This window comes from Fusarium vanettenii, assembly GCF_000151355.1.
Source record: "Fusarium vanettenii 77-13-4 chromosome 16 genomic scaffold NECHAsca_50_chr16_1_0, whole genome shotgun sequence".
In the NCBI taxonomy this organism is placed as follows: domain Eukaryota; kingdom Fungi; phylum Ascomycota; class Sordariomycetes; order Hypocreales; family Nectriaceae; genus Fusarium; species Fusarium vanettenii.
Window position 1 is genome coordinate 134,357 of NW_003315839.1, and position 25,345 is coordinate 159,701.

Consider the following 25,345-nt stretch of genomic DNA (forward strand, 5'->3'; position numbering starts at 1 on the left):
CCCTCCACGTGTTAGGCATGTTTCGTGGAGATGGAGCATGGCGATATCAGCAGTTAGTGAAGCTATGATTTTGTAAGGAGTGCTTGCTACCTGAAATCGATATTGCCAATCCGCATCCTACATGTGCTGGTTCTGACTGGGGCCAGAGTATCAAGGTGGACCAAAAGTATCTTCAAGAGTCAAAGTATCACAAGAATGGTAGATGTATCAAGAGAAGTAATTGAAACCATTACAAAGCGAACACCCCCAACTCCCTACTAGTCAAACCTTACTTCAAGCCTCGGCGGTCTCGGCACTCGGTGTTCTCGGTGCTCTGGAGTTCTCGGAGCTCAAGAGCGATTTTGTAACAAACCCCAGACTCTGGTCAGCGAATAATTTTGGTTACCCTTTTGGTAGATGCCACTTGCAAATTGATGATCTGCTTCATTCACTCAATAAGAGTAGAGTGTAGCTGTTCTTCATTGCCTCAAGGTGCTCACGACTAAGCAAACGATCGTCGCCTTCTTCTAGTTGTGGATCGTTCCATTGACGTCGCAATAATGACAGTAAACGCATTGATCTCCGCCGACACGCCTCTGGCCTTATACGCTGGGATACTTTCCTTTTTTACCTTGGCTGTAGTTGGATTCCTCTCTCTACGAAGAGAGCGGCTTCCCAATGCCGAGTTCCTCCGTGTCGTTGACAAGCCCGGGCGTGGTGGGCAAGCAGAAGATGTTGAAGCTTTTATGAAGAACAGCCTGAGTACAATTATGAAAGGCTATAACGAAGTATGTCTTACAATCAAGTTGAGAAACTCGACGCTGTGAGGCCCTAACACATCTTGGCAGTACTCCAAGCACGGCCGCCACTTTCTGTTGAGGACACCCACGCAGATTTACCTCATGGCTCCATCGACAATGCTGGAAGAGATTCGCAAAATTCCTGATAACAAGCTCAGCCAGCCAGCAGCGGCCAACATCATTTTCCAGATAAAGCATACGTTCCACCTAGCACTTCTCAACGACTACTGCCATTTTGACGTTGTACGAAAGAGCCTGACGCAGAATCTGCCACGCATCATTGGAGACCTCGCCTGCGAAACTAGCTACAGCTTCGGTGCAGAGTTGGGCCAATGCGAGGATTGGACTCACGCCATCGTCTTCCAGGTTTGCACGGCGCTCGTTACAAGGGTCGCCAACAGAATGATGGTTGGCCCTGAACTTTGCCGAAACAAGGATCTGCTTCATTACTCGGCGACATATACTAAAGCAACCTTCGATGCGGCGGCGATGTTGCGGAACGTCCCAGCTATCCTGAAGCCTTTGGTAATGCGCTTTAATACCAGCCACCGGAGCCAACAGGAAGTGGCCCGCAGAATTCTCGTCCCGGTTATTAGGGAGCGGTTGTCTCGGATGCATCCCAATACTTCCAGCGGAGACAAGCAGAACAAGCCCAATGATGCCCATATGTCGCCATCCACCCCTCCTAACACTGCCCATGGCTTCAGAGTATCCTTCAGTTACTGACAAAACCGTTGGATACAAGTTCAATGGCTTCTTGACATATCTCCACCAGAGAAACGAGACCCTGAAATCCTGCTCCAACGCATGATTCACATCAACGTCACGGCAATTCATGCTCCGGCGGTTACTTTGGCGGAGTGCATCTTCGATTTGTGTCGCCATCCTGAGATTCATGCTGAGCTACGCGACGAAATCATCCAAGTTTTGGGTAACAAAGCATTTGATGAAGCCTGGTCCAAAGCCAACGTGGACAAGCTCGTCAAGCTCGACAGCTTCATACGCGAGTCCACGCGTCTTACTCCCATGAGTGCCGGTAAGTGGAGGGAGTAGCTGGCCTTGACTTCCATTCGCAACACCTTCCTTCTCTCCTTTTTGGATCGATCGCTAAACAATATTTGTTCCCAGTCAAAATGGAACGTCTTGCCGTTCAAGACTTCAAGTTCAGTGATGGCACATTTGTTCCGAAAGGAACTTCGATAGGTGTGATTTCTCACGGACGGCACTTGGACTGTGATATACTACCCAACGCCACGACGTTTGACGCGTTTCGCTACGCAAAAGTGAGAGCTGAGTTGGGTAAAGAGAAGCAGTACACGTTTGCTCAAGCGGGGCCAGACAACCTTCTCTTCGGACTCGGAATACATGCGTGTCCTGGCCGACACTTTGCTTCCGTGCTCCTCAAGATAATGCTGGCTCATGTATTGGTGTGCTACGACATCAGGTTTATCGAAGGGCTTTCGCCCCCTCACGGGACGTGGACTCAGAAATTCCGCAACCCTGATTTGGGCTACGCTGTTAGCTGGAAGGGGCGCAAGGTTGATACGGAGCTTCAGGGCGCCTTTCTGTGATTTCAAGGCTATTGTCGCTTCAGCATTTATTAGTCCGGTGGAAATTCCTGGAGTTTAGACGGGTCCGGTGGACGTAGATATTCCAGCGCCGCATATTTCTCATCGCATGGCTACATGTAATGCTCACTCTTAGAGTCATTAAATACATGTTTCGTTTAAAATGATCCAAGGCTTGATAACTTGACAAACGAGAAGCTAGTCGCGACAATGAAAGGTGCTATACTAGAAGAGCCTGCTTGAAAAACCCAATGTGATCACAGTTTTCGTGAGGAATACGGACGATGTATTTCACTATTTTGCATCCATTTCAAGGAGAAAGATACCCAATGTCTCGTGGAAAGTAGAATGGACTTGAGTCTTCTGCAAAATTGTCAAGACAGTTTTGCACACATGACAACGCCCTGCCTCCCCAATTCGTATTCCTTTCAATTGGATTGGATTCAAGACATGACTAGACCATCCCTTAACAATATTTACGCATCGCCCTCGTCCATGAACCAACTCATCGGCTTCGCGCCTTACATACTGCTGTGGCTTCTACTTCGATAAGAAATTGAGGGAGCGCAAGCTTTGCAACTCCTATCAAGGAACTCGGCGGGGTATGACAAGATTCTTGGCCGGGCACTGTGAAGAAAGTGGTGATGACGTCGATCAATTCGTCTCGCAGATGTGTGTTGTAGTCGACAATATAGATAGTAATTTTCGTGATGTCTTGGGGAGTTGCACCCTTGAGTGCAAGGCAGCTTGCCACGTTGGCGAACGCATTCTCTGCCTGTTCTTTGAAGGAAATCGGTATCTCTTGGTTGGGATGGGTGGGCGGAGGCACTCCTACTTGACCAGCCGTCTGCAGTTGATATAGATACGGGTTATCAGGAGGTATGCCCACGACTGAGATATCCGAATAGGTGGCAGTAGGTTGGCTTGATCGATTCAGAGTTTCGATTAGAAAAGACGTAGACATGCTGCAATATTCGTGTTTGTGAAAACTTGATAATGAGTAAGAATATGTGGCTAATCCTAAACTATAGATGATGCATCTGACTTTTTGATATGCTCAAGACCTGTCCTCGTCAATTCCTTGTGAACAAAACTGTTCTAGGGGACTGGCAATCTCGGGGTCAGAGATCGGGCCGAACTTCAAACCCCGAGTCGACCGATATCAAACCGGGATAGTTTCACCCGTCCCCAGACTATGCTCGCCTGCGGGGTAATCATAACTAGCTTTATCAGCGGCGGAGTCTAGACTCGAACCAATCGGGCGGAGCTATAGCATCAAGCCTCTTGATAAGGCTACGTCCATAAGTCACCTTGGCTGGTTTGACGGCTTCTTCTTAACGCATCAACAGACCCACGCCGCAACCGTGTCAATCACAACATCCTCAATCAGAATTTCCCAGATCTCAGTTATTCTTCTCTCACAATAGTATGCCCGACATGTCCAAGTCAAAAGATCAAATGGATGAGATCACTCCGGAAAACCTGGAGACCTGCTCTTATGCAACAGGGACGATGGAGAAGGTTAACCAAGACACCGAGGTCAAGAACTTCTATGGTACCTCCATCAGTGATTCTTACCGCCTCAAGTCAGAGCTTGTTGGGAGATGCATGGAAGAGATCGGCATGGGCCCATTCCAATGGAAGCTTTTCGTTTTCTGTGGATTGGGAGGCCTCATCGACAATTTGTAAGTTGGGGCGTCCACTGCCAACGTTACGTCTTCGTTGCTAACTATACGTTCTACCAAGCTGGTCTCAGGGCTTACCTACCATTCAACCCGCCGTCGCTACGGAATTCAGTGACTCCAGAATTACGTTCAGTTCCATCGCCTACTACGTCGGTCTGATCTTGGGTGCGACATTCTGGGGCGTTTCTTCCGACTACTTCGGACGTAAACCAGCCTTCACTCTGACTTTTCTCATAGGAGGAATATTTGGCACTGCAGTTGGAGGTGCAAGAGACTTTGTCACTTTCTGTTCTCTTTGGGCCGTCATCGGTACAGCAGCGGGAGGTAATGTACCTGTTGATAATATGCTGTTTCTGGAATTCCTTCCTCCATCTCATCAGTATCTTTTGACTGCAATCTCGGCCTGGTGGATTCTCGGACAGCTTGTTGTGTCCTTGGTCGGCTGGGTCCTGATCGCCAACTTCAGCGCCCCATCTAGCTCACTACCGGGGACTGTCGTGGCAGCAGATAACATGGGCTGGTAAGTGATACCGGAACTCCTCTACACCGATGATTTAGCGGAATCTAACTCCATCAAGGCGATATGTGATGTTTACCCTCGGAGGCATCGCAATTTTGATTCCTTTAATTCGCCCCCTCATCTTCAAGATGCCAGAGTCGCCCCGTAACCTCCTCGCAAGACATATGGACGCAGAGGTTGTCGAGTCTGTTAACTTCGTTGCCAAGGCAAACGGAAAACCAGAACCTCTGGCCCTTGCAATGCTGCAACAAATCGATATAGACCTAGGCCTCGTTTCGGCTGATGATGCTACGAGCCGACCAAAGAAAGACCTACAGGGCACGCTCCAGGATAGCTTTAACGACTTTCGGAGCGCGAATCTGAAAGCTTTGTTCAGTACAAAGAAGCTCACACAACATACAGTCGTGCTCTGGGTCATTTGGTTAACAATTGGCATTGCGTTTCCCCTTTACTTCAACTTCTTGCCTACATACCTCTCTCAACTCGTCGTTGGGGACAACTCCCTCAATTCGATATACAGAGACTATTGTATTCAGTCAGCTGTGGGTGTTGTTGGGCCTCTGGCTGCGGCTTGGATGATCCAGAGCCGCCTCGGGAGACGATATGCAATGGCGCTTGGATCCGTCATTACTGGTGCGTTCTTGTTCGCATACACTGCAGCTCGTTCACCTGGTGCAAACTTGGCTTTTTCTTCAGTTAGCGTCCTGGTCGCAAATTTCGGTAAGATCTATGACTGCTTAGTACGCGGAAACACTCATACTAACTCCGTCTAGTATATGCTATCCTGTTTGCGTTCACTCCCGAGTCTTTCCCAGCACCAAACCGCGGTATCGGAAGTGGCTCGGCGGCTGCGCTGCTGCGTGTTGGTGGATTGATAGCAAGCCTGATCGGAACCTATACCGACTTCTCCGTGGTTCCTATCTACGTCGCGGCAGGTATGTGGTGCGGAGCTGGGTTGCTCTGCTTTGGGTTACCATTTGAGACACACGACCATGCTGCTCTGTGAACGGGGAGTGGAAACTGTTATGACGTTAGTTGTGTGGCGATATGTAAATGCTGTTACACCACTGATCGGCCACCTTATCGTTTCACTAAGCCTTATTCTCGCGAATATCGTCTTCGAAATTGTATCTATAATGAAAATGAGATTTGTATTAAACCCCCGGTAATTCTCAGCTGAACTTGTTAACCTTGATAACAAGGATCGTGAAATAAAGAATTAGTATGTTGATCAGATTCTATAGTAGGTAAGTAAATGATGTAATTAAAGGTATTATGTTTGAAAAATAATTCAACTTCATAGCATACCCAAAGGGCAGATCCAGGCAACCCAGCAAGAGAAATATAATTGTACATACAACCAAGCCATCATGCCCAATAATTGCGTATTATATTTAATCCTTTTTATATACTACCACTATACTGGTATGGACTTTACACTCGCAATAGTACTTGTACTTATTCAATAAATTGCCAAGCTCCTAACCATAAGTTACTCTAGAAAGCCCCAAAGCTTCCCCAAAGGCTCGATCAGTCAAAGCGATCAAGTAGGTATCGCTCTCATCACTGCAAACATGCTCAACGCAAGACCAAGCCGGCACTACAAAAACGTCCTTCTCTTTCCATTCGATCGTCGACTCCCCAGCCGGCGACTTGATCTTTGAAAGACCTGACCCGTTGATGACAACGTATATAAAACTGCAAGTTTCTTGGAAAGCTTTGATTGCATAACCTTTTGAGAACTTTTCGGCTTGAGCGGCAATAGTTCGTGAGAAGTGGTTACCATTCCTCAGGTAGTGATAGATGGCATGTGGACCAGCCTGAGAGTCGAGAGCTCTTTTTGCCTCCTTCCATGAGAAGTGGAAGGGGCTTCCCTGAGTGACACTTATGTTGGATCAGTCACATGCTCATCGACGAGATAATGCTCTCTTGTGGGAGTGTAAGAGAAAGTGTCTCATCAACGTAGTACTTACAGGTCAGGAACACTGGGAGTGGGGTATAATTCCAGGAAGTTAATGCGAGCAAAAATATGCAGGGGAATATCTAGACAATCTACCCATATGGTGGGTGTGGTGCCATCGTTGCCATGGTAATGCCATTCCCACGATGGGGTCAATACAAAATCACCCGCTTCAAGATAGATCTTGTGTCCAGCGACTGAGGTGAAGCCTTTATCACTCTCAAGGATAAGGCGAACAGCATAAGCCATGTGACGATGAGCTGGCGCAGTTTCTCCTGAAAGAACAGTCTGGAAACCCGCATAGAGTGTATCGGTTGTAAAAGGTGAGGATCCATTTACGGCAGCTGAGATCGCATTGTCATCAGTATGGATGTTTAAAATAAGACAAAAGAGGCACTTGTAAGCTCCTCAAGATTGTGGTTTACTCACGGAACCCTGGGTTGACCATCATCAGCGCTCTACGCTCAGCCATATGCTCAGGAACAATCGTGCAAGTCTCGAGCAAGATTTTGCGAAAGTCGGACCATGCCCATCTGGTTGGTAGTGCCTTGGGGTTTGGGCTGAGCTTTGAAACCTTATTGGTCACTGTCCACATGGGGTAGCTGTTGTTTTGACGGCAGTAGTCGATGATCTTGTCAGTGGCAGCTTGAACAGCCGCTTCCGTTTCTGAGGTAGATGCCATGGCCTTTTTCGGATGCAAGTCTTTGCAAAAAGTGAGCAATCTGTGTTGTTATGACAATCAGTCAATCGAACTTGAACACCCATCTGTGTTCTTAAATGTTTTTCCCTTCTTACACTGCGGGGTGAGGGTAGCGATGGCCAAGACCAACCTACAGCACCCTTTAGCCACTTGCTGGCGATATTCGCTTCTTTCCACGCCAGCAGCATCGGTGTTGTCGGCAATGTCGGTGTTCTCGCGTTATCGGCGGTGTCGGCCCCGTCGGCAATGTCGGCGACCAAGAAGCGGCCCGTCTACTACTCTGGACGGCTAAGGGGTTAATGCTTTGATAGAGCTATTCTTGAAGATATGCAATTCTATTAACCAACTTAAGACGAATTGATGCCACCTTGATCGGAGATATTGAGATACCAGCAAAGTAGATCTGCCATTAGTTCAACCAACAGAACATACAGTTCGGAGGTCGCAAACATGTCTTCCCCTTTGAAAGTAATCATAATCGGCTCCGGTAAGTCAATCTCTCAGTTGATAACTTAACTGAATTATCAGGCCAACTATACAAAGGTGTTGCCGGACTATCTCTCGCCCATGGTCTCGGCAAGGTATGCTGAAACACGATGGCTTTTAACCAGCAACCTCTGAGTTCTGACACGCTTATAGGAAGGGATTGAATACGAGATTTTTGATAAGCGCGGGCCGGCTACTCCCCAGCGTGACTGGGGCATTACCGTGCACTGGGCTATCGAATTTCTCAACCTCTACCCTCGGGACTTCGCCCAGCGGCTACGTACCGCTCAGGTTGTAGAGAGAAGATCGGAAAAGCCTGCTGAGTTTGTACTGTTTCACAACGGACAGACCGGTGAGGTGATCAAAGAAATTCCCCTGGGTCCTGCTAGGCGCTTCAGCCATCGCAAAATCCGGGCGCTTCTGGCCGAAGACATCAATGTGCAGGTCAGTCTGAAAGCTTCCAATCTCAAGCTCCATCGACTTACTCGTTGTTTGGTATACAGTACAACAAAGAGCTTGTTGCCATAAGTCAAACTACAGATGGTGTTGAAGTTGCATTTGCCGATGGAACTACCGCCAAGGGTTCTATCATCATCGGCTGCGATGGAAGTCGATCCGCCACCCGGGACATCTTGTTTGACCACGCGCCGGAAGGAAAATGGAACCCTCTTCCAGGCTTTGTGCTCAACAACTTTTGGATGCAATATGACGCTGAAAAGGCCGTGAAGCTCAAGGAGCAGCTTGGTTCGTTTTTGGATATCTCCATCCATCCTAACGGAACCTACTATGGCCTTATTCGTAAGTACTGCTCATCCTACTCTTTCTATGATGTGGTGACTAACTAAGATAAAAGCCTTGGATATTTCGGCCGACGCCGCTCCAGAGAACTGGAAGTTCCAGGTCTTCATGGGCTTGCCCTCTGACATCAAACCAGAAGACGATTCACCAGCTCGTCGATTTGAGATGGTCAAGGAAGCCGGAAAGCCTTTCGTCGAGCCATTCCGGTCTGCCATTGAGTGGATGCCTGAGGGGACTTACATTAGCCCGGACAGGTATGGAACGTGGGAAACTCGGCCGTGGGACCATAGAGGAGGTAGGGTGCTCATTGCTGGTGACGCCGCTCATTCTATGACAGCCCGTAAGTTGTCCTATTGCGAAAAATATTCCCACTGCTGACACTTGGTACAGACAGGGCACAAGGCCTTAACCACTCGTTGCAGGATATTCTGAACATTATCAAAGGCCTCAAGGAGATCAAGGCAGGAAAGATTTCGATGGTGGACTTTGCAACTTCTTATGTGGAGGAAGTTGCCAGCCGTGGTTCGGAGGAAGTAAGGATGTCTTTGCAGCAGGGTTTGGCGGTGCACAATTGGGACTTGACAAAGACTATGCCTATCCTGAAGATTGGAACGACTCCTCTCCATATGGACCAGACTATAGTTCCTCTTCCAGCTCAATAGATAAATCAGGTAGTCTGAATCGGAAATCTACCAATTAGGTAAGTATACCAAAATCGCCCTCGAAGCATAAAGTTTGGCTGCCGTAATCCAGTATAGTCGTCTGAATGAGTTTCCAGGCCGGAGCTCGTAGGATGCTGAGGCAAGCTCTATCGGAGGACAAGCGTCGTGTATATTTGTCAAGATTTCTCCTACTTTCAAGCAATGGTATTAGCCGTCAAGCCCTGCGATCCAGTCTGAAGACAAGTCATTGAGTGGTGTATCTTCCTAATAAATAATGATAGCTATAGGAGCATGCGGAAGTGGTGGAGTGAGGGAGGAGTAATGCTGCCTGACTTTTCAGAATATACGCACTTCGCCAGAGAGCGAGGAATTATCAACATCATGTCATTTCAATACTCTAACTATCCCCCCCAAGCCAACACTAACTCCCACCCCCCAAATAGTACACCTCCTACACGTTATCTGTAATCCCCTCGTTCTTTCGGACCCCAGTATCACTCTTTTGCGAGGCAGTATCCTCAATGACACCATCCAGTATGGCGGAGCCTTCGAACCTCGTGTTGATCTCTTCAAGCTCCAGTCCCTTGGTCTCAACAAAGGTAAAGTAAGCAATAATGAGGAACACAAAGTTCCAGGATGCGTTGATGAAATAAAACTTCCAGCCCAGATCAGCCATAGCATAGGCCATGGCGAAGGAGGCGAGAAGGCTTGAGACATTCATTAGCTTATGTCAGGAATTTGAGATTTCCGAAATGGTCACAACTTACCCAAATCCAGAATCGAGCATGCGGAAGATGGCAATGCCTGTAGCACGGAGCTTGAAAGGCGACACCTCTGTTGGGTACAAACTTGTCATGGGCGTGATGGAGAAGGCGTAGAAGCCCTGAAAGACGAAAATGACGGCAATGGTGCCATATATTCCCGAGGTATTCGTGCTCTCGCCATAACCTGTGGACAGCTGTCAGGGCCATATTTGATCAACCAGATGAACCGACTCACGTTTGATAAGACCACCGATCAACAGCAGCGTTGCTGTCATACCGCCGACACCGATAAACGTCTGGATTCTGCGACCAAGGACGTCGAGCATGAAACTGCCAAAAATGGCTACAGCAAAAGACCAGCAGTTGATGATGACCTGTACTTGTGTTTGGGTGACAGGATTTGTGATGCCAGCTTGGCTAAGTATCTTTGTCAGGTAGAAACTGGACACAATCGTCAGCGACCAAGGCATGTCGTATTGAAAGTCCTTACTCACGAGATGATAAAGTTTCCAAACATGTTAATCATAGGACCGAAGCTGCAAAGAATTGCAAGTCTCCGCCTATTCGCCTTGGTTGCAATTATCTCTCTCCATGGATTGCGAGGATACTCGGCCGCTTCACGGACAATGGTGGCTCTCACCTCGCGTAGCTGCTCCTCTGCTTTTTGCAAGTCCATATTGTTCTTACCTTGCATGATAACCAAAACTTCTAGGGCCTCCTGGTTCCGGTCGTGTGCAATCAGCCAGCGAGGAGACTCCGGCACAAACGGAACGATGAGGACCGCCAGCACGCTGGGGACGAACTGAAGTAGAGAGGGCAATCGCCATGCCCAAGTGCTCTGGATGTTCTGACTGCCGTAATTAACAATGGCCGAAGCAAGGCTGCCAACGTAGTAGCAGGAAAAGAAGAGCCCCAGAACGCGCGCACGTCGGTGAGGTGGAAGAAGCTCGCCGAGCAGCGTAGGTGCGGCTCCATTGCTAATTGCAGAGCCGGCACCGACGATGAACCTCGCAATGACAAACATGGGAACGTTCTGGGAGGCAGCCTGCAGGATAATGCCGACAACACTGATGGCTGAGGCGACGTAGATGGCACGTCGACGACCCAAGTAGTCTGGGACAGGCTGCATGAGAAAAGCACCAAAGATGCCTCCAATCCACATGGCAGCATTGTTAAGACCCTCGGTAGCGGTGTTGAGATTGAAGTACTCTGAGTAAGAGGGCAAGATCAACAGCCCATTCATGACAGACGAATCATATCCAAGCGTCTTGACAGTCATTAGCAGGAGAATATATAGTAATTCGGTTGACTTACTGCCGAATTGACAATAGTGACAGCGAGTAGCAGGGGCATTAAAACCCTATGATCCGCAGGCACCAACCTGGAGACATGTTTTCGTCCGAAGCCCATCCTCGTGGTGTTGGCGATGACTGAACTTGACGGAAGAATAGCTGATGGTAAAACCAGAGACTTGGGAAATCGCCTTTGCCAGCCTGCGGAATCTGAATACTGGAAGCAGAGCTATTAGAAGTATCTTATACTTCATAATATGACTGCTCCTATCTGTAATTTCTTATCGGTTATTGGCTACAAGGGACGTTATCATCTATGGGGTAGAGATACAGTCTTATCTGGCAGATGCTTATCCGCATCCGGAGTAGATCTCTGGGGAACCCCCGCAGACCCTGGCGAAACTCGGGCGAGCTCGGGCGAGCTCGCCCACTAGTTTACCTTGTACAGCCTCTCCACGTAACTCATGATCTCGGGTATTTTAGGCCGTTGATATGAGTCCTTTGGCATGAGTTCCTTGATCTCAGGACTACACCGACTCTATTTGCTCCAGCACCACACCCAGTTTGAGTTACAAGCGCAAGCCCGACAGCCATGCCCGCTTCTATTCGAGAGTGGCCCGCATGGGCAGAGTACACCAGCGAAGACTCTGCATCAGTCAAGGACCCAGAGTTCTTGGCTATCAAAAAGGCCATTATCGCAGAATACGGTACCGAAGCCCTTCGCAAGAGCTGGATCAAGGTGTGCAAGGAGCTGGAAGCCATCACCGATGAGATTGCAGACAAGGGAAATACCATCATTCCTACGTTTGAGACCTCCCAAGTCCTCGATGATGGCTTCACGGCTGTTCAAGAGCAGGAGATCAAGCGAATCGGCGCCTTTGTCTGCCGGGGCACCGTTCCAGCAGCTGAGACGACATCCCTTTACACCGACTTGAAGCGATACGTTGCAGACAACAAAGACTCCATCCAGGCTTGGCCGGCGGAAAGCCCATCGATGCTTGTCCTATACAACTCTCCCACTCAGAATACCCTACGTTCGCACCCGAACCACCTCAAGCTCCAGCGCAAGCTGAACGAACTATGGCACGACTCGACCAACGAGACATCCCCAGACCCTCTTGTGTATCTTGACGGTGTTCGTGACCGCGCTCCTGGACAGCCATTTCTTGGCCTGGGTCCTCATATAGATGCGGGGAGTCTCTGCCGCTGGGCGGACCCAACCTACCGCAAAGTCTATGACAGCATCTTCTCGGGTGAACCAGACAGTCACGACCCATATGACCTTGGTGTACGCAAAAACGCCGACCAAGAGCTCTACAAGGGCATGGCACACTCGACCGTCATACGCACGTTTCAGGGATGGACGGCTCTTACACCCACGGCTCCGAGAGAGGGTACTATCATGGTATATCCTAACATCAAGACTGCCATTGCGTACGTGCTATTACGTCCGTTCTTCACTCCGCCCCGAGATCTGGCGTACATCATGGACGCTGAGAAGTGGACGCTGGACTATTCGACCGGCTGGTTTCCCGGAACTACAAAGCCTGACAGTCAGCGGCTCAGCCGAGTATCGCATCCTCATCTTAGACTGGAGGAATGCATGGTGTACATGCCCCAGATAAACCCAGGCGATACCGTATGGTGGCATTGCGATGTATGTTTTCAAATCCCTACCTTCTACTTGTGTCGCTGATCCTTTAAAAGACGTGTCATGCCGTAGATACCGAGCACCTAGGTCAAAACAATGCATCGGTCGCATTCATTGCGGCATGCCCTACGACCCCTGTGAACGAAGTATACGTCAAGAGACAACTGGCCGCTATTTTGGGAGGACGCCCGGCTCCAGACTATGCGGAGGGCAATGATGATCTAGATGAAACTGCAATGAAAGGATACGTTGGCCTGGGAGGACTTGGAGATGAGGCACGTCGAGCATTTGGCTTTCACCTTCTGGGCACTGTCTAAGCCCGAACTGATTCTGTATATCCCATCTCTTATCGCGTACATCTAGTCCAAACTACCGTCAGTTCGATTATCTTCAACCATATTCTCTCGTAATATCCTGGCTGCATGGTACGCCACAGCGCTGTGCTCCTTGATCTCTTCCAGTAATTCAACAGCGCCTTGTATCGTTTCGGTATACTCCTCTCCCTCGATACATGCGTCGCTTCGGCATTCAGATAATAACGCTAGAGCAGATGCAAAGATATGGTATGAAAGTGCCCTACATAATCATAAGCCTTTTTCTTTCAATAGGATTGCGAACGTACCATTGCTTCCGCATCGATATAGGTTGATCCCAGTTACGGTTGATCCAAACGATGCTCATGGCAGACCTGACACTGATTGTTCTCGCCCAGTCATATTGTCCCGGATATGAATGCCACTGTTCCTGAAGCGTACAGTTGATCTGGAGGCGAAGATGTAGCAACACGAGGGTGAGATCGAAACGCTGCCACTTGATCCAAGGCTGTGCCAGTTCAAGCCGCCTTATCTCGTCGTTTCCATCGGCGTCGGGCCGCAAATGTACCGGCAGGGTATCTATGACCTCTGCTAGATCTTCATCTGCCTTTCTAACAACTTGTACCAACTCAGCCAAAGACGATGGACCAGACCGAATAGCCTGACGAAAGTAGTAAAAAATTGTAGATGTCCTTGCCATAAAGATGTGGTAGTGAACCGGGTGAGTGACGTTGTCCTCTTCGTCTGTGGATGTGGCTGACGGTAGTGGAACTTCAAAATCAGTAGCATGAACCCTTGGTGGCCGATAAGACAGGGTCAACCTAATCATCTGTCAGGAATGGGATAGGATCGAGGACATCTCAACGGCCGGAAGCCTACCAATCACATATAACAAGTGTCCACCATAGTCGATGTTGTCCTTCTGCGCTCAAGCATGATGAAGCCAACTCAGAGTAGCCCTGGTCTAGGCCAATCCTTTGAGCGATACGTATTGCAGAACTCCAAAGATGCTCCCCTAGTTCCGAATCTCCTCTGTTGTTGAAGGAAATGCCCAGGATTGCTATGGCTTGGACAGAGCGTACGCTGGATGTCCGCATAAAGTCGGCCTTGTGCAGGCAAAATATGGCAGCGTGATACCAGTTCGCTGAGGCTTCTTGGTGGTTGATGCCTACCGGCGGTAGGAGACGAGTTAGTAGACGTACGGATCTGGAGCCACAGATGCTTACCATCTGGGAGTGGGAGGTTCTCCGCTTCAGCGTCATCCATCATTAGAAGCGCTGTCTGATAACCATTAGCTCTCAAACTTATAACGTAAATGATATAAGTAGACATAGGAGGACTTACACTCAGAACACTGAAATAGACTGACATCCATGAAGCATCAGCTTTGTCCAGTGATGAATTCTCTTCCATGCTCCCCATGAACACGGTGCACTCATTACTAAAGTGCGGATACTCAAGTGCATAGTGCACCCACGAGTTCCAGATCCTGTCGTAGGCAATCAGCTGGTCGCTGCAAGCAGGGTTTGGTAGGATGATGTCTTTCCAGTGCAAGATGGTTGAACTGGCGCGTGTCTCTGGAGTTGTGCAAATACTCTGCCATAGTTGTTCTTCGAGGCCGTTACTGTACTGGAATTCTTTAATTCTTCCGAGTGTTACAGGCTTTTCGTTGCTCTGAGGAAGTTCCCCTCTCTCAGCTCTGAAGACACTAATCTCTCGACGTAATCGCTGATTCTCGCGGCTTAGTTCCTCATAAGTGAGCACATGAGGACTATCTTGCCACCTAGACGCAATGAAATAAAAAGATTAGCCAGGCTCAGCCACTTAATTGGCTCTGGCTACATACATTGTCACCTCGCCACGTATGATGACCATCTCCCTCACACAAGCGTCTGCTTGTCCCCGCTTGATACAGCGCGAGCATGGCACTGACTTGTCACACTTGACCTTGCGAGAAGCACACGACAAGCAGCTGCGGGGTGCACGCTGCGTCGTGCGGAGGGACATTCCGGTACTGCCCATGGCTGAGTTGTCTGGGATTAAGCAGTTAGTGGGCAAGGATACGTGAAGATAAACGGCATGTAAAATCCGGGGTTCAACCCGGCCGAACTCACCCGAGGACGGTCGGTGATCTAATTGGGTGGGCAGATAAGACCAACTACTCTTATCGACGCCGCCGGCAGCCGACGGAGGTAGCGTCGGCACATGCCGATGTCAAGGCCATCAATATAATAGTGGAATATCCAGCTTTACTTCAGGTTAAACGGAATTGACCTCCGCCTACGTCCTTCACAATGTCCTCAACTCTGGTCTTCCAAGGAACAATCATTCACTCTCTCGATCCCGAAAAACTCGAAATCTTGGAGGATGCGACACTCACAGTCCACGACGGTCGCATCACCAACCTGTACAAGTGCACCGATGAGATACCACAAGATGCCATCCCTCCGGCAGCCAAGCTCCATAAACTTCCATTTGGAGACTTTTTGATTCCGGGCTTCGTTGACGTACACAACCATGCTCCTCAATGGCCGATGCGTGGTCTCGGCCAAGGTCTTCATATCCTAGATTGGCTCAACGACGTCACTTTTCCCTTTGAGGCACGCTTTGCCGACCAAGACTACGCATCTAGCATGTATGAGTATACTGTACAAAACTTTTTACGTCACGGAATCACTACGGCATCATACTATGGGTCGCGACATGCAGAAGCAACACGAATCCTAGCGAATATATGCCATGAAAACGGCCAGCGCGCCTTGGTGGGGAAATGCAACATGGACAGGAATGCACCAGACTACATCTGTGAAGAGAATGCATCTACATCCCTTCGTGAGACTGAAGAGTGCATCAGCCATATCCGAGCCTTGAGTGGGAATGAGGATGCTCTAGTAACACCTGTTGTGACGCCCAGGTTTGCCATCTGCTGCACATCTGAGCTACTCCAGGGTCTGGGCAATATGATTCGGGACGACGATACCTTGGCAATGCAGACACACTTCAACGAAGCTCAGCAAGAAATAGACGCAACCAAGGCGCTTTTCCCAGAGTTTGGCGGGAGCGAGGCGGACCTATACGAAAGCTACGGGTTGCTTAACCGCAGAGCTATCCTCGCCCACTGTACTATTATGAGCGATTACGAAAAGGAGAGGATCAAAACACTACAGTGCGGCGTCGCGCATTGACCCATTGCAAACATGACTGTTGGAGGAGGCTTCATGGTTGCACCGAGAAGGGACTTTTTGCGTCGCGGCATCAAGGTCGGTCTGGGGACTGATAGTGGTGGTGGGTGGGCATCTCAGATGCTCGCTGTCATACGCCAGGCAATGATAGCATCAAATGCACAAGAGGTCTTATCCAAGGGTAAGGATAAGGCACTATCATTAGAAGAAGTATTCTACCTTGCGACAATGGGTGGTGCGAGGGTCCTCTGTCTAGAGGAAAGAATAGGCAACTTTGAGGTCGGTAAAGAACTTGATGCTGTCTGGGTGACGACAACGATGGGGCTACAGTCGGCCATGGTCCCGCGAGATACCCAAGACTCTCCGAGAGGAAGGTTTGAGAAGTTTATTATGACGGGCGATGATCGGAATATAGCTCATGTGTATGTCAGAGGTCGACGAGTAGCTGGATGTAAATGACACTGCTAGTATTACATAATGCCTATCCCAGCTGCGCGGTAGATTTATTGATTGTATAAAGAATATAACTGAGAAGAAGCGGCTCGTGATGAAAATTTCAACATCGCTCATTGCCAGAATGATAATCCTATACCTGCTCGCTCGATGATGCCGGGTGTTTAGATATCGAAAACAAGGCGAGAGTCTTTTGGTATTCCCAATGGTGAAATTCCTGACTATCACGGTGTACATTCTCATATCCAGGCCTTGTTTTTCACGATTGTGCGGCATTCCGTCTGTTTGTGGTTTTACGATCGAGTTCATCCAAGGGCAATCCTCGTTGCCCGGCTTGCTCAGGGGCTAATTCCATTCTTCCTGCCAAGGCTTGGATTCTTCTTCTCACATGTCTTCTCTCCAGATAATCCACTTGTATCCAGCGTGTAGGTGCCAATGCACATCCTGAGACACGCTTGTGGTTACCTTTGGCATAAGAAATGGTGTCAATATTTCCTTTGTATGATTGGGAGTCAATCCGTACCTCACGCCATTTGACAGATCGCTATGAACACGGGATCAGTAAGGGAGAAAACCCGTATGATCCCTGGGGCTATATCAATTTTATCCAGTTCCCGGCGTATCTCCTGCCCTGGAACTCTTCATTCATGTGTTTCGAGTCAGGTGGCAGGGTCATATTGAACAACAGGAATGTCGCCAGTCACGACGGAAACAGCATGAATGAGGCTATTGTCTTTGACGGTGTCGAAGCCCAGCCTCGTGGTATAAATCAGTCAAAAGATGGAAGCATGGGAAGATGGGAGAATTGGTCGATGACTGATATCGATGAGGTAATGCCCGCAGCCGTTGCTTCAAGGGTAATTAACCAAAATGTAAGATAACCCTACCGAGGCCGTGAAAGCTGTAGATGAAGGTGAGCGGGGGAAGAAAGTGGGTGGTTGACTCATGTTGTATATGATTTCTGGTCATCGACCATGCATGCGTATGCGTCTGAAACATTCATACACCAATAGACATGGCTTGGTTCCCCAGAGGCATTGGAGGCTTGGCATGCCGCTGCTGCCTTCAGCCTCCTGATAGCTACTAGGACGAGCAAGTAACATGTGGTGTCGAAGGCATATAAAGTAAAGCCATCTCGTCCTCTCCATCTGCTCACTCCATCTCTTCTCAATAACTCGGCACAGTCACACAATCCATCCATGAGTCATCGAGGCGATCTCTGTCTTGATAGAGTCGATCATTATAGGCATTGGGATCTGTTCAAAAACTATCATTTCTAAGACGACGGGCTTCAATTTGGGCAAAATAGGTGTATCCATCAACAATTCTGCCAACTCCGACCCCAGGCATTCACGCAGTGAGCGACATGGCTAAAACTCTTGACCTCGTACCCAACATGCTAAGCTTCCCATGCCCCAGGTTTCAGCCACCAGACATCAGAGTCCAGAGTCCTCCTAACTGACTCTATCCCATCGCAAAAGAAGACCGTCAAGTGGGTCCTAGCAACGGCGAAGCTATGTAGAGCTTCAGTGAATATGGATTGGTCGTCGGCGATCATAGCCTATGAAGCTTCAATTTCATCGGACGCGTGCGTGCGTGCGTTTTCAACTGGCCGCAGTAAGTTCGCTGGCGATGAATTTACCATGGTCTTGCTGAACAATTGCAATACCAAGCCTGGGGCCGATGAGGGAAAGTCGATGGTTTCGCGACTTCGCCAGCAATGCCGATCTCGGCTGAAATTTCTGATCACGTGCATGACAGAGAATCGGCACAAAACGCGCTAGACCTTTTTCGGCTCAGAGCTTGCATCCATAATTTGATTGGTTTTTCTGATGAGTCATCCAGTTTTCACTAGCGTCCCCACTTCCCACGCTTGTTTTGCTGCCGTCCCCGCTCCCGGAGCTCGGACCAGGCACTAAATTTCTTCGGCCTAGCCTAACGGTGATGATTCTGATTGGTTCTGATAAAAATAGGCTCACAACTATTTTTAGCAAATCCACTAGTACCCGGTACATTACTGACCCATGGAGAGGCTACCCTACATGGAGTTGATTAAATATATCGGACTGTGAGTCTGGATACCTTTCATAGCTAGATCTTTATGTCATTAATCTTGACTGGATGCCAGGCCTCGCACTAGGCGATGCGGCAGGATTGTAACGGAGGCGTCGATGGTTTACGCCTTACGAGTATGAGCATTCACCACAGTTGGCATCGTTCACTCACGTATCGCTGTTGAAGGCGAGATCTTGGCCAAGACCTCGAGGCGCAACGAGCCTATGAGTAGCGTCAGGCATCGTCTACGACGCGTGTTCTTGGGGTGGCGCTGGATCGTCTTGCCGGACAAATGATCTTCTGGCTCAGTCAGAACACCCTGGGGGCCCATGTTTCAATGCGCTACTTGCCCACTTGCATCTGTGTACATATTGAAGCCGCATCAGGCTTCCAACCATTGAGACGAGCACAGATGAGTGGCTGTGGGTCAAGAGATTGAACCAGACAGCCGATAGATACCCTGAGGCAGCGTTACGATGCCCTTCACGCTTTTGGGGCGACCTTGAGCAGTGCAAACGATCCTCTTGGGGCCATTTTGTCTAGAATTCTAACTCACAGTGACCATCTAGATCTGACACAGCACCCAGTTGCATCAGCCTGGAGGATAAGGTCATCACCGACGATGACCACCAATTGTGGTTGATGGAAGACCAGCACCAGACTTGAACTTGCCCTGACTATAAAGAAACCATCACTGAGAAACGTCCGATCTCTTATGCGGTACTGTCATAGTGAAATTCAATCGAGATCGTGCCAGAATGATGCCGAGATCGCTACAAACTCAATACTGTGTTTTGAACAAGCTTTGAGAAATGAGACTCCATGTGGAAATTTCCACGCATGCTTATAATCAGCCTCTTCAAGTGGTCGAGGAGGCCGAGGCGAACTATTCCAACAGAGAAGGTAAGAGACCATCGTTCACTGCCAATGGCCCCCCAAGTACTACGAAATTAGATCTTATCTCCTTAACTTCATGGCCTGAACTCGCGCCGTTTTAACTTATTCATAACCCGGTGACACTCTTTCAATTGTCAAATCCTACTAGTATTAGATCCTAATGGCGTGGAACACCAAAGTTATCTTAAGAGTTGAGCGGTGACGGGTGCTCAAGAGAGTTATTTTGGGCCACATCTCAATGATAGCCGAGGGTTGACTATTAGTTTGCCAATTTCCATTCCTGAAAATCACTTTCCTACCCACTTGTAAGTATCTTGGCCTTTACCAGCTCAGTCTTAGTACACTTTGAGTCACCTTTTCTGCCATTCCTAACACATTAGCCTCTAATAGCTTGCTGAGTTAGCGACAATAAACAACTCGCTCACGAAACATTTATTACTTTTATTATTTTACTTATTTTACTTATTTTACTTATTTTACTTATTTTACTTATTTTACTTATTTTACTTCTCTTATTTATTCTATTTTCTTTATATCTTATCTATTATTCTTATACCATCTATTATCTACAGCAGCTAGGCCCATATCAGACAGTTATCAGCATTCGCTCAACGGGGCAGCAGATCAACATCCTGAAACTAGTATCTGGTCTCAGCTTGAGGGCCTTGATTGACCTCCAAACCCACCGAGCTTGGTAATTTTGAATTCTCACTGGTCAAACATCGGTGCGCCCACCCCTTAGCGGATTGTCACCGACAGTTTCAACCATGTACACTGTTTTCATCATTCTCATCATTTTCATCACTATCATAGAGCCGGCTGATGAAAACACAATTAGGCTGTGTAATTCAATTCCAAGAAGCTTCATGGCAAAGCGCCATGATCAAAATCTATCATAGAAGTATCATGTTAGTCATTCCGTCATGCTGATTCGATGATGAAAACGCCATGATGAAATGTCATGATGAAAGTCGCGTGATAAAAATCAACGATGAAGTTTCAGGGTAGAAATCTAAATAATAAAACTGTTCTTTTCATCACATATGCTTCTGTCAAGGCCTATGTACTCTCATTAGATAGCGGAAGTGGCTGGTTATTGCACAACGCATACAGTGGGACTACACTCATGGTGATGGGTAACAATGCAGCAAAGCCCATGGTTTGCACAATTGCCTTATTAATAGATATTTTCATAAGACCAGGTCAACTTAATAATAAAACGTAAGAAACAGGAACCCCAATACTCTTCTAAAAATATCCGAGAAGCTAGTTCTTGGTCACTTGAGGCTCACGACACCAGGGCCATGTTTTCATGGATATTATCGCCTCAGTTGTCGCGAGGCATAGCCTCAATCGAACGCAATATGAACAATATCTGACTCAGCCAAGCTATATGCCATTGGGCCAGGAAGGACCAGGCGCACCCAAATGCCCTCCTCGGGATTTCACACGAAATCCCCAATGAGAGACCTCCGCCAGGGTCCTGCCATCGACGGGCTTGGCCCAATAATTTTCGACTGGCCATTTCCATGGCTCTGAAATAATGCTAAGAAAGTATCACGACACCAAAGTGGTTCAACTATCGCGGTGCCCCCGTCTGAGGATTACAAGTATTGCTATAAAGCGCCACCTTAAAGGAAGAAATGATAATAGCGAGAAGAACTTTTAGGTAAAAAAGGGGAGATCTTTCTATTTAGTGACATGCGGTGTTTTAGGCTAACACAGGCTTAAAGGGTTTAAAACCCTCCTTACGCATTAAAGAACAGAGCATATTTTTGTTATTTACTCATTCATTTATATATACGAGTTTCTTCCTACTAACCTTGCCTTCCATGAAACACACCAGTCAAGCCCCGGCCGCCATTATTAACCCAGGGTTCATGAATTTAATCTTCCCCTCGCCAAGAAGCTTCTCAGTAAGAACCCAAAAGGTTTTTGCAAACGTAAAGTCGTCAGGGTTGGCAGGAATAGATTGACCAACCTCGAAAGCTTCGCCAATCGAAGAGTAAGCAAGCGTGAACTTGGGTGTAACCTTGTCATTAATAGAAGAGACCAGTTCGGCAGGGATGGGTAGAAGGGTAGTGTAGATGCCACCATCATCACCAAATGCGCCGACGGAGATCTTCGCCCTGGGCTCCTTGGAGATACAGTCGAAGGCGTATTTGAGCCGGCCCCCAGTAGCACACTTGATATCCCGTACTACCGTCTCAGAACTGTAATCGAAGGCGACGTCGGCACTAAGGACCTTGACGTAGTCGAAATGTTTGGGGGACACAGTGGTGATGACTTCAAGACCAGAAAGCTTGGCGAATCGAATGGCTAGAGCGCCAGTCGCGGTGCTGCCGCCATAGATTAAGACGGAAAATTTCTCTCTGGCGGGTGCAGCGGGGGTTGGGAGCCCGAGACTTTGATACAGGGCCTGTCTAACGGTAGTGATACTGATACCCAGAGTGACGGCCTCCTCGAAAGTGACATTGTTGGGGACGAGGAACAGCAGGTCACCTTTCGCAGTGATATACTCAGCGAAAGTGCCATCCTCGTGATGCAAAGCGTTAGACCCATGAGCGAAGCCAGCGACTCGGTCACCCTTTTTGAGTCTCTTGGTAACGAGAGAACCAACTTGCTCTACCATGCCGGCCTAATCACAACTGACGCGGGCGCCGGGCGATGCGAAGTAGTCGATGTGGAGAATGTCCGTAGGGTTGAGAGCAACAGCTTTAACCTTGACGGTAATATAGCCGTCTCGGAGATCGGGGATGGACGCTTCGACAAGCTGGACGTCGCCAGGATAATTGGATGACGATTGCGTGGTTGGACATTGTAGATGCCTTGTTCAAAATGAGATGTGTAAAAACTCAATGATGAACAAGCGGGAAGTGCTAACCTCAGGCGTATATAGGACTGGACTTATCCGTCACGATAACCCACGAAGACGTATTACTAAGGCGGTGACTCTACAACATTCGTATGCTGTTGGTGCGCCGCGATTAGACTGGCTGGTTTACTAATCAAACCAAAGGCGAGAAGACGATCTTCAGGCTCAGTTAACCCATCAAGGGCCGGGCTGCAACTATAATAAAGAACAGATCTCAAACACAATATAACATCATGACCCGATATTAACATAGTGGCCTAGTTAAACTTCTGCAGCAGCAGAAGAGTCATACCTAGCTACATCATCATGAAAGTCTAACCTCTCACGGGTATTTTAACTGCTCTGACCTCGGCGAGAAGACACTTCGCCGTTGAGTTTGTCAGCGTCATTGTTACCACGCTTTGCATGTTGCATCCCCTTAGGGGCGTAATGTGCTCTGCGTGTATTATGGGCTTCTTTTCCCTACTGGTTGTATGAGTACTCTTGAGAAACTTGGTGTTGCTCTTTAGTTATGGTCATAATAATATTATGGGTATGTACATGGGGTATTAAGGGGACTTTGCCTCTGTGCGTATTTGGCTGAGAGAGCAGGTATCTTACCTTTACGATGTTAAGTAGACCGCCACCTTTATCGTGTCCTTAAGAGCACCCTAGGCACCCTAAGGGGATACAGGTGTCAAAGCTTTCTAATATTATGATACGACATCACGCTGGCCTTTCCATTACTGGTAGAAACTTTGAAAGGTGGCTGGACGCGCCCACTCCTCCGGCTGGCTCCGTCGGCCAGTTTACTTAATATATCCTACTCAGGGCGGGGACGGTAGTTTTACCAAAGCTGACAAACGCCGACGACGGAAGAGGGAGCCCTTCATAAACAGAGATTTGCTCTAGTATCAGTGTCAAGCTTGTGAGGAAAAGAAAGTAGATTTACATTATTCAATGTTGTGATCTCTTGATAGCCTTTGCACCTTCGACCCAATCAAAATTGCCCAAGGACTTCGTATGCCAAACATCCCCGGGCCGAGCCGCTCCCCAAGGACGTTCACCGGTAAATAGACTCCCACTCAGAAATATATGAGGGAATCCTGGATCAAATTCATAGGAAGCTTCCACTTTCGCTACCTCATCATCGGTCAATGACACGTCCAAGTCTGCAATGCTCCCTTGAATGTGCTTGAGGGTGCGCGCTCCAACGATGGGGAAAACATAAGGAGCTTTCTGCCTGATAAAAGCCAATGCAATATCCAGCAGAGAGACGCCCCTCTCTTTGGCGATGCTCTCAAGAGCCTTTGAGACCTGGCGGTCCCGATTTGTTGTTTGGATAAAGTTACGGCCAGGATTGTCTTTCTCACACTGCTCGAAGACCTCCTCTGTCTGGAAGCGTCCCTGGTTCAGCACACCGTAAGGCGCGAGACTCATGCCTTGGTCGAGACACATGGGAACGATATCGCACTCAAAGTCGCACATAGCAGCGCTCCACATGCCTTGGTAGACAACGAACTGACGCAAGCCACCCATGCGGGCGTACTGTTTTGCTTTAACAACGACCCAAGCCGGAGTATAAGATACCCCTGTGTAATTGACCTTGCCAGACGCCACAAGATCATTAAGAGACTGCATGACCTCCTCAACGCAGGCAGTGTAATCCCACCAATGCAAGTAGAAGACGTCGATGTGAGACGTCCCAAGCTTCTTCAACGAGGCCTCCAAGGAAAGTCGCATTGGCTTGGTACCATTTCCGCCATAGTTGGACGGTAGACGGTTCTTCTCGCTTAGCTTGTAGCTAGTAGTGTCCTTTGTTGCAAGAACGAGGTCGTCACGATTGCCACGCAACTGCATCCATTCACCAAGCCACTCCTCCGAGTGTCCGTGTTGATACGCGTTGGCCGTGCCAATAAAGTCACCACACTGAGAGTAAAGGTGATCTAGGATAGCAAAAGCGTCATCCTTGCTGCACTTTCCGTATCTCTCCTCTTGCTGGGTTATTAGAAGAGTTCATTTCGAGGAGCCATGACTCACAACCTTTGTTTTCCACCCTGGCCTGGTCCTGACTGACATGGCGGCGACATTTGCTTCGGCCGGTACCGACCCCGCCAGCTTGGGTGCCATTACTGTTGAAGTGAGCGTTGATGGTATGCTTAAGGTTGTTGACTCGGTTTCCCGGGAGATGAGTGGGACGTTCCGCAACCACGATGGCACTACACTTCCTTGGTAAATTAGATGTCTTGACATACGGGAGATTTTGTTAGAATAGAACATAGTATAAATGCCCTTTTCTATAGAAGGCCTTGTACACACACCAGCAATGTCGCAGCGTTAGTTGCAAAGACAGTTGTGAAACTCTATAGCTGTGAACAAATGTCAATATATTTTCTGTTCTCAAAGATATTCCCTCCGAGTATGTCCTCAATCTACGAATTAACGAGCTGCCCGGAATCACCGACAACAGATTATAAGAGTCAGAGACCAAGGGCCCAGGAGATGAACAGCAAGAGGATGCCTTGGTTATATGCTAACAGGGTAAAACCAGCTGCCGAAGCCAGGGCCAATATGTCTGATCTATCCACTGCCGTAGGATCTGGAGATTACAAACCAACTTGTAAATCTCCTTTGTGCTATCTGTACTCCCTAAAGGGGCCTTCTCCCAAAAGCTCATCCGCGATCCATCGAATGTAGTGGCAGTGAACCACCAGTTATGACCATT

The 25,345-nt window shown here is 48.4% G+C and overlaps 10 protein-coding genes across 10 annotated transcripts; 5 read left to right on the top strand and 5 right to left on the bottom strand.

The window, feature by feature from the left end:
* Window positions 1-539: 539 nt before the first annotated feature.
* Window positions 540-2,350, top strand: NECHADRAFT_88783 (uncharacterized protein; the record flags this gene model as incomplete). Its single annotated transcript, XM_003041176.1, has 4 exons — window positions 540-767; window positions 828-1,497; window positions 1,555-1,815; window positions 1,908-2,350. 4 exons carry the CDS (start codon window positions 540-542, stop codon window positions 2,348-2,350), a joined length of 1,602 nt encoding a protein of 533 aa, XP_003041222.1.
* Window positions 2,351-3,859: 1,509 nt separating this feature from the next.
* On the top strand, window positions 3,860-5,558 carry NECHADRAFT_55493 (uncharacterized protein; the record flags this gene model as incomplete). The annotated part of the gene is made up of 4 exons (XM_003041177.1): window positions 3,860-4,032; window positions 4,094-4,552; window positions 4,611-5,272; window positions 5,326-5,558. The coding sequence occupies 4 exons, from the start codon at window positions 3,860-3,862 to the stop codon at window positions 5,556-5,558; spliced, it is 1,527 nt and encodes a 508-aa protein (XP_003041223.1).
* A 475-nt stretch (window positions 5,559-6,033) lies between these two features.
* On the bottom strand, window positions 6,034-7,194 carry NECHADRAFT_55576 (uncharacterized protein; the record flags this gene model as incomplete). The annotated part of the gene is made up of 4 exons (XM_003041213.1): window positions 6,034-6,302; window positions 6,336-6,436; window positions 6,526-6,856; window positions 6,942-7,194. 4 exons carry the CDS (start codon window positions 7,192-7,194, stop codon window positions 6,034-6,036), a joined length of 954 nt encoding a protein of 317 aa, XP_003041259.1.
* A 468-nt stretch (window positions 7,195-7,662) lies between these two features.
* NECHADRAFT_88786 (uncharacterized protein) lies at window positions 7,663-9,158 on the top strand (the record flags this gene model as incomplete). Its single annotated transcript, XM_003041178.1, has 6 exons — window positions 7,663-7,699; window positions 7,741-7,793; window positions 7,852-8,142; window positions 8,202-8,496; window positions 8,552-8,836; window positions 8,887-9,158. 6 exons carry the CDS (start codon window positions 7,663-7,665, stop codon window positions 9,156-9,158), a joined length of 1,233 nt encoding a protein of 410 aa, XP_003041224.1.
* Window positions 9,159-9,609: 451 nt separating this feature from the next.
* On the bottom strand, window positions 9,610-11,313 carry NECHADRAFT_98215 (uncharacterized protein; the record flags this gene model as incomplete). The annotated part of the gene is made up of 5 exons (XM_003041214.1): window positions 9,610-9,865; window positions 9,926-10,106; window positions 10,200-10,363; window positions 10,417-11,235; window positions 11,282-11,313. 5 exons carry the CDS (start codon window positions 11,311-11,313, stop codon window positions 9,610-9,612), a joined length of 1,452 nt encoding a protein of 483 aa, XP_003041260.1.
* A 493-nt stretch (window positions 11,314-11,806) lies between these two features.
* NECHADRAFT_55518 (uncharacterized protein) lies at window positions 11,807-13,182 on the top strand (the record flags this gene model as incomplete). The annotated part of the gene is made up of 2 exons (XM_003041179.1): window positions 11,807-12,871; window positions 12,922-13,182. 2 exons carry the CDS (start codon window positions 11,807-11,809, stop codon window positions 13,180-13,182), a joined length of 1,326 nt encoding a protein of 441 aa, XP_003041225.1.
* Window positions 13,183-13,224: 42 nt separating this feature from the next.
* NECHADRAFT_88789 (uncharacterized protein) lies at window positions 13,225-15,201 on the bottom strand (the record flags this gene model as incomplete). The annotated part of the gene is made up of 6 exons (XM_003041215.1): window positions 13,225-13,441; window positions 13,488-13,973; window positions 14,059-14,347; window positions 14,406-14,460; window positions 14,524-14,962; window positions 15,026-15,201. The coding sequence occupies 6 exons, from the start codon at window positions 15,199-15,201 to the stop codon at window positions 13,225-13,227; spliced, it is 1,662 nt and encodes a 553-aa protein (XP_003041261.1).
* A 272-nt stretch (window positions 15,202-15,473) lies between these two features.
* NECHADRAFT_98216 (uncharacterized protein) lies at window positions 15,474-16,820 on the top strand (the record flags this gene model as incomplete). The annotated part of the gene is made up of 2 exons (XM_003041180.1): window positions 15,474-16,345; window positions 16,412-16,820. 2 exons carry the CDS (start codon window positions 15,474-15,476, stop codon window positions 16,818-16,820), a joined length of 1,281 nt encoding a protein of 426 aa, XP_003041226.1.
* A 4,792-nt stretch (window positions 16,821-21,612) lies between these two features.
* Window positions 21,613-22,585, bottom strand: NECHADRAFT_98217 (uncharacterized protein; the record flags this gene model as incomplete). Its single annotated transcript, XM_003041216.1, has 3 exons — window positions 21,613-22,389; window positions 22,420-22,508; window positions 22,546-22,585. The coding sequence occupies 3 exons, from the start codon at window positions 22,583-22,585 to the stop codon at window positions 21,613-21,615; spliced, it is 906 nt and encodes a 301-aa protein (XP_003041262.1).
* A 992-nt stretch (window positions 22,586-23,577) lies between these two features.
* NECHADRAFT_55556 (uncharacterized protein) lies at window positions 23,578-24,624 on the bottom strand (the record flags this gene model as incomplete). Its single annotated transcript, XM_003041217.1, has 1 exon — window positions 23,578-24,624. A coding segment is annotated over one exon (1,047 nt), but the record flags the coding sequence as incomplete, so codon positions are not given.
* Between the last annotated feature and the right edge of the window lie 721 nt (window positions 24,625-25,345).